General features: G+C 38.8%; 1 protein-coding gene and 1 long non-coding RNA gene across 13 annotated transcripts in view; one reads left to right on the forward strand and one right to left on the reverse strand.

Moving 5' to 3' along the window:
• LOC131901988 (uncharacterized protein PF3D7_1120000-like) overlaps nt 1-14,067 on the reverse strand; it is a 76,883-nt gene that overhangs the window by 47,841 nt on the left and 14,975 nt on the right. For all 11 annotated transcript variants that reach the window (XM_059253025.1, XM_059253032.1, XM_059253035.1 and 8 more), the window contains one exon: nt 12,951-13,015. In XM_059253025.1, the coding sequence (XP_059109008.1) occupies nt 12,951-13,015 (65 nt within the window). The remainder of the gene's footprint in view (nt 1-12,950; nt 13,016-14,067) is intronic.
• Nucleotides 1-14,067, forward strand: part of LOC131901993 (uncharacterized) — a 73,399-nt gene that overhangs the window by 47,721 nt on the left and 11,611 nt on the right. The window contains exon 1 of one of the 2 annotated variants that reach the window (XR_009376963.1): nt 3,378-3,701. The exons of the other annotated variant lie outside the window; for it this stretch is intronic. This is a non-coding gene — a long non-coding RNA (uncharacterized LOC131901993). Of the gene's footprint in view, nt 1-3,377; nt 3,702-14,067 lie in introns of those variants that run through there. 2 annotated transcript variants of the gene reach the window in all.

Raw genomic sequence — 14,067 nt, forward strand, 5'->3', positions numbered from 1 at the left:
CTAAGAGACAAAAGATGCCAGCCCAGACTAATATTCTTAGCAAGAATTTCATTAGGTGGAGAGAATAAGATATTTATGATAAAGACAATATCTATAAATCCTGCCCTACAGAAGGTGCTAGAAGGAAAACCCCAATTTAAGGAGGTTAAGTATACCAATGAAAACACAGGGAATAAATAATCTCACACCAGCAAAACCAAAAGACATGTTCAAATACTCAAACATACACACCACCAACTGCAACAACAAAGGACAGTAATCAACAATCACTGGTCATTGATATCTGCCAATATTAATGGTCTCAATTCCCCCCCCCAAAAAAAAAGATGTCAATTAACAGAAAGGATACAAAAACAGGATCTATAATTCTGTTGCATCCAAGAAATACACCTCAAGACAGAGCCGGCCAGGACCCGACTAGACTAAGAGTTGAGTCTTTATCCTCATACCCGAACACACCAGCCCCTAGGCTTTGGGCCCAAGGGCACAACCTTTCGCCCCTATACCACCCATTGCAGTCCTAGTTTCAGGCCAGTTGGCAGGCAGACCTCCTGCAGACAGATCAGACTACCACTATCTACCAAGTGCTAAGACTGAAGCTACTCCCTGAGACAAAGCCCACTAGTACCAATTGGACTAAGAGCTGTTCCATGAGACAAAGAGTCCATCAGCATCAACTAGACCAAGAGCTCCCACTAGACAAAGAGTATCGATCAGACCAAAAGAGGCTCGCTCAGACACAAACACCATTTGCACCAAGTGGAGAAAGAGATGGGTAGACGCCAGTGCAAAAATACAGTCAACAGCATAAAAACTAATATGGCTCCATCAGAACCTACATCAACAAGACCCGAACATCCCAACACAGAAGAAACAGAAGATATCGACCATAAAAATGACTTTAAGAAGATATTAGAGGCCGGGCGGTGGTGGCACACGCCTTTAATCCCAGCACTCGGGAGGCAGAGCCAGGCGGATCTATGTGAGTTTGAGGACAGCCTGGGCTACCAAGTGAGTTCCAGGTAAGGCGCAAAGCTACACAGAGAAACCCTGTCCTCGAAAAAGCAAAAAAAAAAAAAAAAAAAAAAAAAAAAAAAAAAAAAAAAAAAAAAAAAAGAAGAAGAAGATATTAGAGATCTTGGAAAAGAAAATTTCCCTTAAAGAAATCGAGGAAAAGTCAAATAAAAAAATGGGAAGAAATCCGTAAATCCCTTAAAAGCCAAGAGAAAGTAATTAAACAAGTGAGGGAAACAGTTCAAGATTTGAAAACTGAAGTGGAGACTATAAAGAAGGCACAAATTGAGGGAATGCTGGAAGTGGAAAATCTGAGTGAATGAACAGGAACTACAGATGCAAGTATAACCAACAGAGGGCAAGAGATGGAAGAGAGGATCTCTGGCATTGAAGATACTTTAGAGGAAATAGATTCATCAGTCAAAGAAAACACTAAAGCCAACAATTCATGACTCAAAATGTCCAGGAAATTTAGGACAACATGAAAAGACCAAACCTGAGAATCATAGGGATAGAAGGAGAAGAATACCAACTCAAAGGCACAGAAAATACATTCAACAAATTCATAGAAGAAAACTTTCCCAACCTAAAGAAGGAAATGCCTATAAGATAAAAGAAGGTTACAGAACACCAAATAGACTGGATCCAAAAAGAAAGCCCCCTTGCCACATAATAATCAAACCACTAAACATACAGAATAAAGAAAAAAAACATTAAGAGCTGCAAAGGAAAAAGGTCAAGTAACATATAAAGGCAGATCTATAAGAATAGCACCTGACTTCTCAATGGAGACTCTAAAAGCCAGAAGGTCCTGGACAGATGTAATGCAGACACTAAGAGACCTTGGATACCAACCCAGACTATTATACTCAGCAAAACTCTCAATCAACATAGATGGAGTAAACAAAATATTCCATGATGAAACCAGATTTAAACAATATCTTTCCACAAATCCAGCCCTACAAAAAGCACTTGAAGGAAAAATCCAACCTAAGGAAGTTAGATACACCCATGAAAACACAGGCAATAGATAGTCCCACACCAACAAATACCAAAGAAGGGAAACATACAAAACTACCACCAAAAAATAACAGGAATTAACAATAACTGGTCATTAATATGCATTAATATCAATGGTCTCAATTCACCTATAAAAAGACACAGGCTGACAGAATGAATATGAAAACAAGATCCATCCATTTGCTGCATACAAGAAACACACCTCAATTTCAAAGACAGACACTACCTCAGAATAAAAGGCTGGGAAAAAAACTGTCCAATCAAATGGATTTAAGAAACAAGCTGGTGTAGCTACCCTAATATCTAACAAAATAGACTTCAAACTAAAATCAATCCAAAGAGATCAGGAAGGGCATTACATATTTATCACAGGGAAAATCCAACAAGATGAAGTCTCAATTCTGAATATTTATGCCCCAAATACAAGAGCACCAACATTCATAAAAGAAACATTACTAAAGCTTTAATCACACATCAAACCCCTTACACTAGTAGTGGGAGACTTCAACAGCCCACTCTAACCAATGGACAAGTCTGCCAGACAGAAACTTAACAGAAAAATAAGGGAGCTAACAGACATTATGACTCAAATGGACTTAATAGATATCTACAGAATATTCCACCCTAACACAATAGAATATGCCTTCTCTTCAGCACCCCATGGAACCTTCTCTGAAATGGACCACATGCTTGGTCACAAAGCAAATCTCAACAGATACTAAAAATTCAAGTAACCTTCTGTATCTTATCAGAGCACTGTGGCTTATTCATAATAGCAAGAACCAGGAAACAACCTAGATGCCCCTCAACTGAAAAATGGATAAAGAAAATGTGGCACATATATACAATGGACTACTACTCAGCAGTAAATAAAACAATGACATCATGAAATTTGCAGGCAAATGGATAGAACTAGAAAATATCATCCTAAGTGAGGTAACCCAGACTCAGAAGGACAAACAGTATGTACTTACTCATAAGTGGATACTAGATGTGAGGGAAGGGATGGCCAGACTGCAACCCATAGCTCCAGAGAGGCTAGCTAACAGGGAAAGACCCTAGGAGGGACACATGGATGATCCAGCAAAGGAGAAGTGGATGAGTTCTACATGAGCGGACTGGGTGTGGGGGTTGGTGGAGGACGAGCAGTGGGGGGTGAGAACATAGGGAAATGGGAGGGTCGAGCTGGAACAGGGACAGAGTGGGAAGGTAGGGAGGGAGATACCATGATAGATGAGGACATCATGAGAATAGGAAGAGGCAGGGTGCTGGGGAGGCTCTCAGGAATCCACAAGGATGACCCCACCTTAGACTACTGGCAGTGGTCCAGGGGGGGGGTACCTGGACTGGTCTACTCTGGTGACCAGTCTAGCAAATAGCCTAACTGTCATCATAAAGCCTTTGTCCAGTGACTGATGGAGGCAGATTCAGAGATCCATGGCCAGGCACCAGGCTGAGCTCTGGAAATCCAATTGATGAGAGAGAGAAGGGATTCTGCAGGCAGGGGACATCAAGATCATGACGGGAAGACATGCAGAGATGACTGGCCACACTAGTGGAAGCCCATGAACTGTAGACTAGTGGCTGTGGAGCCCCCACGGGACTGGACTAGGCCCTCTGGATATGGAAGACGGTTGTTTGGCTCAAACTGTTTGGGGGGCACCCAGGTAGGGAGATCGGGATCCATCCATGGTGTATGGGCAGGCTTTTGGGAATCTGGTTCCTGCAGTGTGATACCTTGTGCAGCCTAGGTGCAGTGGACCTGCCTATGCTCAGAGTGCTAGGGTCTGCTGACTCCCCATGGGAGACCTTGATTTGGGAGATGTAGGGATGTGGGGTGGCTTGAGAGAGAGGGCTGGGTGGGGGTAGGAGGAGGTAGGAGGTGGGATCTGTGGGTGGTATGTGAAGTGAGTAGAAACTTTCTTAATAATGAAAAATGAAAAAAAGAAAAGAAAAGAAAAAAGGAGAAATAAAACCCAGAAATCAAGGAAGTCCAGAGGACCATAAGGAGACCTAGTTTAAGAACCTGTACTCCAATAAATTGGAAAACACAAAATAAAAGGATATTTTTGTTGATGTGTACCACTTACCAAAATTAAATAAAGATCAGATAAATAATTTAAACAGAGCTATAGGCCCTAGTGAAATAGAAGCAGCTATTAAAAGTCTCCCAAGCAGAAAAACCCAGGCCAGAGAGTTTTATTGCAGAATTTTCTCAGTCTTCAAAGAATAATTAATGCCAATACTCCTTAAATTATTCCACCAAATAGGAACCAAAAGAAGGTTGTCAAACTTATTTAAGAGGCCGCAGTCACCCTGATACCCAAACCACACAAAGATTCTGGTCATCAGCTTTTAGAGAGAAAGAAAAACATATTTCACAACAAGTATAGAAAACTATAGCAGAATAAAATGAAAAGACTAGTAATTTTTTAGTATGTATTGCATTGAGCCTCTCCTATAGCATATTCCTGAGTGAATATTCATGAATAGACAATTAATACTTATACCTCTTTTTATATTTCCAATACAAGGAAAAAACATCAATTTATTGAATGTCAATACTTAAAAATAAACCACTATGCACAATGGCCATGAACCTAGCTGACCACCTTCAGACACACAGAAAGTGGCATCCTTACCAGAATCAGTGTCATAACATAACTGTATCAAAGAAGCAGCATGTTGTAGTAGTTGTTGTTGCTTACCACTGAATTGTGTCCAGCGAATACTGAGTACATGTTTTCAATTTGTAAAGAAACAAGCTTCTCCAGCTACTTAGTTAAAATTGTTCAGTTAAGCTCCACCCATTATAACCTCAGCAGCTGGTCATCAGGCAAGTCTTCTGTGGTCAGCCTGCTCCACCACCATCCCCAGTGGCATCAGAGGGCCCTGGAGGCACAGCCCCCACCTGCACCAATTGGAGGAAGAAGTGAGTGGCTGCTCTCCCAGCTGGACAGCTCTGTACCCTAGGCCATAGGACCTGGGGCACTTTCCACGCACCTCCTGACCCATCACAGCCTATAATTACCCCAAACCCAGTAGATGGCAGTGTAATAATACATTCAACAACATAAAGAGCAGTATGGCATGGCCAGAACCTAGTGGTTCTACAATAGCAAGACCTAAACATCCCAATGCAGATGAAGCAGAAGAAAGCGATTTTAAAAATAACCTTATGAAAATGATAGAGGCCCTTAGGGTGGAAATAAAAAAAATTCCCTTAAAGAAATCAATGAAAAGACAAACAAACAATTGGAAGAAATCAATAAATCCCTTAAAGAAAGCAGAGAAAAAAATAAAAAATGTGAAGGAAACAGTTCAAGACTTGAAAATTGAAATAGAGGCAATAAAGAAAACACAAACCAGGAGAATTCTGGAAATGGAAAATCTGGATAAACAAACAGGAACTACAGATGCAAGCATCACCAACAGAATATGAGAGATAGAAGAGAGAATCTCAGGCATTGAAGATATGATAGAGGAAATAGATTCATCAGTCAAAGAAAATGTCAAATCCAACAAATTCTTAACACAAAACATCCAGGAAATCTGGAACAACATGAAAGTCCAAACCTAAAAATAATACAGATAGGAGAGGGAGAATAATTTCAGCTCAAAGGAACAGAAAATATATTTAACAAAATCATAGAAGAAAAACTTTCCCAACCTAAAGAAGGACATGCTTATGAAGGTACAAGAAGCTTACAAAACACCAAATAGACTGGACCCAAATAAAATACCCTCACCACATAATAATAAAAATACTAAACATATCAGTTAAAGAAAGAATATTAAGAGCTGCAAAAGAAAAAAGTCACACAACATATAAGGTAGACCTATCAGAAAAACACCCAGCTCCTCAATGGAGACTGTGAAAGCCAGAAGGTCTTGACCAGATATTTTGCAGCCATTAAGAGACCACAGATGTCAGCCAGGACTACTATACCCAGCAAAACTTTCAATCACCATAGATGGAGAAAACAGATATTCCATGACAAAACCAAATGTGAACAATGCCTATCCACAAATCCAGCCTTTCAGGAAGTACTAAAAGGAAAATTTCCACACAAGGAATTTAGCTACACCCACAAAAACACAGGCAATAAATAATCTCACATTTGCAAATCCAAAAGAAGGGAAACACACATACTAACAAAACCAAAAATAACAGAAATTAATAATCACTCATCATTAATATCCCTTAATATCAATGGATTCAATTACCTACAGAAAGACATAGGCTAACAGAATGAATAAAAAAAAAAAAAAGATCTTTCTGCTGCATACAAGAAACACATCTCAACTTCAAAGACAGACATTACCTTAGAGTAAAGGTTTGGGAAAAGTTTTTCCAATCAAATGGACCTAAGAAGCAAGCTGGTGTAGCTATCCTAATATCTAACAAAATAGATTTCAAAATAAAATTAATCAAAAGAGATGGAGAAGAACATTTCATACTCATCAAAGAAAAAATCCATCAAGATAAATGTCAATTCTGAATATTTATGCCCCAAATACATTTGTAAAAGAAATATTACTAAAGCTTAAATCACACATCAAACTCCACACACTAATAGTGGGAGACTTCAACAACCCACTCACACCAATGGACAGGACTGCCAGAGAGAAACTTAACACAGAAATGAGGGAACTAACAGATGTTAATATTCAAACTGACTTAACATATATCTGTAGAACGTTTCACTCAAACGCTAAAGAATAATACCTTCTTCTCAACACCTCAGGGAACCTTCTCTAAAATTGATCACATACTCAGTCACAAAGCAAATCTCAACAGATACAAAAAAAATGGAATAACCCCCTGTTTCTTATCAGATCACCATGGCTTAAAGTTAGATTTCAACAACAACACAAACTGCAGAAAGCCTACAAACTCATGGAAACTGAATAATACTCAACTGAATCATCACTGGGTCAGGAAGAAATAAAGAAAGAATTTCACCAATCTACATAAGTGAGACAGTTGTGTAACTTGATCTGCTTAAGGGGCCTCCTGGCAGTAGGATCAGGATCCATCCCTGGTGCATGAGTTGGCTTTTTGGAGCCCACTAACTATGATGGGACACCTCTCACAGCCTTGATGCAGGGGGAGGGCCTTGGACCTGCCTCTATTGAATGTACCTGCCTCTACTGACTCCCCATGGGAGGCCTTACCTTCTTGTAGGAGGGCATGCGGGGTGGATTGGGTCAGGGGAAGGCTGGAGGGATAGGAGGAGGAAAGAGGTGGATCTGTAATTAGTATGTAAAATGAATAAAAAATTCTTAATAAAAAAGAAAGAAATTCTCTGTTGTGGGGAATTTCTTTCTTTTTTATTAAGAATTTTTTATTCATTTTACATCCGAGGGGGAGGCTTTGCCCTGGAGGAGGTGGGAATGGGGGGTGGGCTGGGGGGAAGGTGAGGGGTGTGGGAGGGGGGAGAACAAGGGAATCTGTGGCTGATATGTAGAACTGAATTGTGTTGCAAAACAAAAATTAAAAAAGAAAAAAAAGAAAGAAATTAAAAACTTCCTACAATTCAATGAAAATTAAGGCATGACATACCCAAACTTATGGGACACTATGAAAGGAGTGCTAAGAGGAAAGTTCATAGCACTAAATGCCCACATAAAGAATTTGGGGAAATCTCACATTAGGGATTTAACAGCACACCTGAAAGCTCTAGAACAAAAAGAAGCAAACTCACCCAGGAGGAGTAGACAACAGGAAATAATCAAATTGAGGGCTGAAATCAATAAAATAGAAACAAAGAGAACAATACAAAGAATCAATGAAACAAAGACATGGTTCTTCAAGAAAATCAACAAGATAGACAAACCCTTATCCAAACTAACCAAAAGGCAGAAAAATAATATCCAAATTGACAAAATCAGGAATGAAAGGAGGGATATAACAACAGACACTGAGGAAATCCAAAGAATCATTAGGTCATACTTCAAAAACCTGTACTCCACAAAATTGGAAAATATAATTTTCTGGATAGTTACCACTTACCAAAATTAAATCAAGACCAGACAAACAATTTAAATAGTCCTATAACCATTTTAAGTCATTAACATTCTCCCAACAAAAAAAGCCCAGGGCCACATGGTTACAGCACAAAATGCTTCCAGAATTTCAAAGAAAAGTTAATACCAATACTTCTCAAATTGTTCCACACAATATGAACAGAAAAAAACATTGTAAAACTCTTTTTATGAGGCTACAGTCACCCTGACATACAAACACAAAATGACACAACAGAGAAAGAGAATTACAAACCGATCTCCCTCATGAACATTGATGCAAAAATATACAGTAAAATACTGACAAACCGAATCTAAGAATACATCAAAAAAATTATCCACCATGACCAAGTAGGCTTCATCCCAGAGATGCAGGAATGGTACAACATACAAAAATCTGTCAATGTAATCCACCATATAAACAGACTGAAAGGAAAAAACTACATGATCATCTCATCAGATGCTGAAAAGGCCTTTGACAAAATTCAACACACCTTCATGATAAAGGACTTGGAAAGATAAGTGATACAAGGAATATACCTAAACATAATATAGGCAATATACAGCAAGCCAACAGTCAACATCAAACTAAATGGAGAGAAACTCAAAGTGATTCCACTAAAATCAGGAACAAGACAAGGCTGTCCGCTCTCTCCATATCTATTCAATATAGTACTCGAAGTTCTAGCTAGAACAATAAGACAACAAAAGGAGATCAAGGGTATACAAATTGGAAAGGAAGAAGTCAAACTTTCACTATTTGCAGATAATGTGATAGTATAGATAAGCAACCCCAAAATTCTACCAGGGAACTCCTACAACTGGTAAACACCTTCAGCAATGTGGTGGGACACAAGATAAACTCAAAAAAAAAAAAATCAGTAGTCCTCCTATATACAAATGATAAATGAGCTGAAAAAGAAATCAGGGTAGCATCACCCTTTACAATATCCACAAATAACATAAAATGTCTTGGGATAACTCAGTCCAAACAACTGAAAGACCTGTATGACAAGAACTTTAGGCCTTTGAAGAAAGAACTTGAAGAAAATATCAGAAAATGAAAAGATCTCACATGCTCATGGATAGGTAGGATCAACATAGTAAAAATGGCAGTCTTACCAAAAGCAATCTACAGATTCATTGCAATTTCCATAAAAATCCCAACACAATTCTCCAAAGATGTCAAAAGAACAATACTCAACTTCATGTGGAAAAACAAAAAACCCAGGATAACCAAAATAATCCTGTACAATCAAGGAACCTCTAGAGTCATTACCAACCCTGACTTCAAGTTCTATTACAGAGCTATAGTAATAAAAATGCCTTGGTATTAGAATAAAAACAGACACATGGATCAACGGAATAAAATTGAAGATCCTGACATTAATCCACACACCCATGAATATCTGATTTTTGACAAAGAAGCCAAATTGTACAATGGAAAAAAAGAAAGTATCTTCAACAAATGTTGCTGGCATAACGTATGTCAGCATGTACAAGAATGCAAATAGCTCCATATCTATCACCCAACACAAAACTCAAGTCCAAAGTATCAAAGACCTCAACATAAATCCAGTTACAGTGAACCTGATAGAAGAGAAAGTAGGAAGTAGCCTTGAACACATTGGCCCAAGAGACCACTTCCTAAACATGAGTAGCATAGACACTGAAAGCAATAATTAATAAATGGGACCTCCTGAAACTGAGAAGCTTCTGTAAGGCAAAGGACACAGTAAATAAGAAAAAAACAGCAGCCTAAAGAATGGAAAAGGATCTTCACCAACCCCACATCTGACAGAGGGCTGATCTCCAAAATATATAAAGAACTCAAGAAATTAGCCATCAAAAACCAAATAATCCAATTGAAAATGGGATATAGATCTGAACAGAGAATTCTCAACAGAAGAATCTCAAACAGCTGAAAGACATTTAAGGAACTGCTCAACATCCTTAGCCATCAGGGAAATGCTAATCAAAAATGACTCTGAGATACCATCTTATACCTGTCAGAATGACTAAGATCAAAAACATAAATGACAGCTTATGTTGGAGAGAATGTGGAGTAAAGGGAACACTCCTCCACTGTTGGTGGGAGTGCGAACTTGTACAGCCACTTTGGAAATCAGTATGGCAATTTCTCAGAAAATTGGCAATCAATATCCTTCAAGACTCAGCAATACCACTCTTGGGCATATTCCCAAATGATGCACAATCATACCACAAGGACTTTTGATCAACTATGCTCATAGCAACATTATTCATAATAGCCTGGAATAGAACCTGGAAAAACCAAGATACCCCTCAACTGAAGAATGGATAAAGAAAATGTGGTACTTTTACACAATGGGAGTATTACTCAGTGGTAAAAATACAATGACATCATGAATTTGCAGGCAAATGGATGGAACTAGAAAAAAAATCCTCCTGAGTGAGGTAATACAGACCCAGAAAGACAAATATGGTATGCACTCATTTATAAGTGGATATTAGCTATAAAGTGAAGGACAACCAGGCTACAATCCACAGCCACAGGAAAGCTGGGTAACAAGGAGGGCCCTTAGAGGGAAATCCATGGATCACCCTAGGAAGGGAAAATAATAATATCTCCTGGGTTAACTGGGTGTATGTTGTGGGTGGGGGGAATGAGAATGTTGGGAAGGGAAGGGCCAAGTTGGGGGAGGGTCAGAGAGGGAGAGCAAGGAAAGAGATACATTGTTAGGGGGAGTCATTATGGGAATTAGGGAGAAACCTGGTGCTAGGGAAATTCCCAGGAATCCACAAGGATGACCCCAGCTAAGACTCCAAGCAATAGTGGAGAGGGTACCTGAACTGGTCTTCCCCTGTAATCAGATTGATGATTACCCTAATTGTCATTATAGAACCTTCATCTATAACACTGATGGAAGAGTGTGCAGAGATCCACAGCCAACCACTGGGCTGAGCTCCTGGAGTCCAGATGAAGAGAGAGTGGAGGGATTATATGAGCAAGGGAGGTCAAGATCATAATGGGGAAACCCATAGAGATGGTTGACCCAAGCTAGTGAGAATTCAGGGACTCTGGACTGACAGCTGGGGAGCATGCATGGGACTAAAAAAGGCCCTCTGAATGTGAGTGACAATTCTGTAGTTGATCTGTGTGTGGGGCCCCTGGCAGTGGGACAAGGATTTATCCCTGGTGCATGAACTGACTTTTTGGAGCCCATTCCCTATGGTGGGATAACTTCTTCAACCTTGATGCAGTGGGAGGGGTTTGGTCCTACCTCAACTTAATATGCCAGAATTTGTGGACTCCCCAGGGGAGGCCTTACTCTCTCTGAGGGGGCAGGGTGTGGGAAATGGGATGGCAGGGGAGTAGGAACTGTGGTTGGTATGCAAAATGAAAAAATAACTTTTAATTTAAAAAAATGTTCATTTAAGATGAAAACTCTCTGGAATAAGGAAGCTAGGTTTTGATGACTATCCCATGAAGCATGATGGAAACTGGAGACAGAGACAAACCAGGGACAAAAATCTTTCCAAGGAATATCTAGAATCGGCTGTGGTGGCACATGTCTTTACTCCCAGCAGTTGGGAGGCAGAGGCAGGTGGACCTCTGAGATGGAGGCCATCCCAGTCTACAGAGTGAGTTCAGGACAGCCAGGCTGAATTAGAGAAGTCCTGTCTGGAAAAACAAAACCATTGTCATCATCATCATCATGAACAACACATCATCATCATGAACACCATCATCATCATCTTCATCAACATCATAAATCATCGTCATGATCATCATCATCATCAACAACAACAACAACAATATCAAACTGCCAGTGTAGGAAATCTTGAGAGAGGTAAACGTACTTATTCTCCTTGTTCACTTCTGGAGAAGATGCTAATAAACTCTCCAGTTCTAACTCTGGTCCCTGTCTTCCCTGTAGTATAAAGGATAATTATCTTCATTAGCTTCCATTGCTTCTCATAAACAGAACTAGGGAAAGATCCCACCCTTAATATTTGTGTATCCTGAACTGCATCTCTTAGTGAGAGAAAAGCAGAGAAAACACAGGACAGAAGTTTTTGTGAGAGTATTATCTGGCCTGAAACGAATTTATGTGACTACACATATAAACTACCGACTCACTAACTCTTTCCCCATAAGTCAACTGTTGCTCTCCACAAACAGAAATAAATCATTATTTTATATTTTATTCAGATGACTATATTATTTTATTAGGCATAAAATAATAAAAATGACTAAATATTGTACCCTTTGTTTGTGATATAATAATATTTTAGTGATATTTAACTATATACTAATATGCATACACAATACAATGTATCTATTGTTAAAAACTAAACGAAATATCTATTTTTATAAAAAGTCAACTTGTTATTGTGTGACTATAAGGAACACATACTGTGTAGCAGGGTTTTTTCTTATTTTTACAATGATATCAGTTGTTAAAATGAAATACACCAATATTTTTTAGAGATATGTTTTTAGATTTGAGATTTTTCTTAGTAATTCTGCATTCAAAAATGCTAAAAAAATAGACTAAGAAGCAATGTAACTACAATTTTCATGTGGTTTCCTTTACTCACTTTTTAAACTGTTCACATTTTTATTTTTATTTAGTGTTAGAGTTATTCATTTTCAAAAGTTTGCCTAGGGCTAGAGGGATGGCTCAGCAGTTAAGGGCACAGCTTGCTCTTAAAGGGATCCAGGTCCAGTTCACAGGCACCACATGGTGGCTCACAACCACCATAAGTCCAGGTGCAAGGATTCCAAGAGTTCCAATGCCATCTTCTGACCTCCACAGGCACCAAGCACAAATGTGGTATTGCTTGTACATGCGCAAGAAAAACGCTCACACACATAAATACTCATTAAAGACTTTTACTCTTACCTTCACGGAACTCTGCAGACTTTGTTCTGTTAACAGACTTCATCTGCTTCAAAGGCATAGCTTCACTGTGAAGTATTTTTAAGTAACATTTAAATTCACATGAAAAACATTTAACAAATACTCTTAATTCTTTCTTTTTGATTTCCCAATATATCTTACATTAGTCATTTACAAAATAATAATTTGTGCTTCAGTGGTTAACTATGATTAGAGAATGCTTTCCTCATGTCAAAGACAGGGCAATAATTTTTACCCTGATTAAAACACCACACACAATACTCTGTTGTTCACTCTTCATAAGTTTTTGTATATTCCTTGCACAGGTAAGAAGAATGATGGTTCTGAATGTAAGGATAGAATGATCTATAGATGTTTGTTAGGTGCATTTGATGGCATGTCATTTAACTTAGATGTCTCTCTCTTTGAGTAATAATTTATCATAGGATTTAAGAAGAAATTTTTAAATTCTCTAAAATTGAACGAATTTAAAATATTACATGCTAGATCTTTGGTATACAATGAACGACATACTCAGAAAGAAATCAGTAGCTATAAGTACATATATTAAAAACAGTCAGAACAATTTCAAATAACTTAAATCTGATGTATCTTTGTGCCTCAGAGAAACAAGAACACAAGAAAGTGGAACTCGACATGAGGGCAGAAATTAATGATCACACACAGGAGGGGCCAGGGGTTCTTCCACACACTTTGTTCCCATGGCTGCAGGAACTGCTGACTTTGTTTATGTGCTCAATGCACTTAATGCTCCTGTTTAATTCCTTTCCCACACCCTAGAGCACCATGGTCCCTTCACTATCAGGAAACTTTTTAGGTATTTCCCTGAGTCTCATGCTCCCTCCCAAGAGGTTGGTGGGTAGAACATGAAACTGATTCATAGCTCTAAGCACTGAAGGGCCAGCACTCTCAGAAGCCACCACATTTTTGGTGCTTTAAAGCTGCTTTTTGATAGTCTATTCACAAGTATATGATGAAGCTGTCAAATGGCTATTTTTATGCTCAACAAGCAATTCTGTAATGCTGAGTCTTTATAGCACAGTGGGGAGCAACGCTGTCCCCTCAGCACCACTTTATCCAAACTACAGTTCAGAACTCC

Source organism: Peromyscus eremicus, unplaced genomic scaffold (genome assembly GCF_949786415.1).
Source record: "Peromyscus eremicus unplaced genomic scaffold, PerEre_H2_v1 PerEre#2#unplaced_1054, whole genome shotgun sequence".
Classification (NCBI taxonomy): domain Eukaryota; kingdom Metazoa; phylum Chordata; class Mammalia; order Rodentia; family Cricetidae; genus Peromyscus; species Peromyscus eremicus.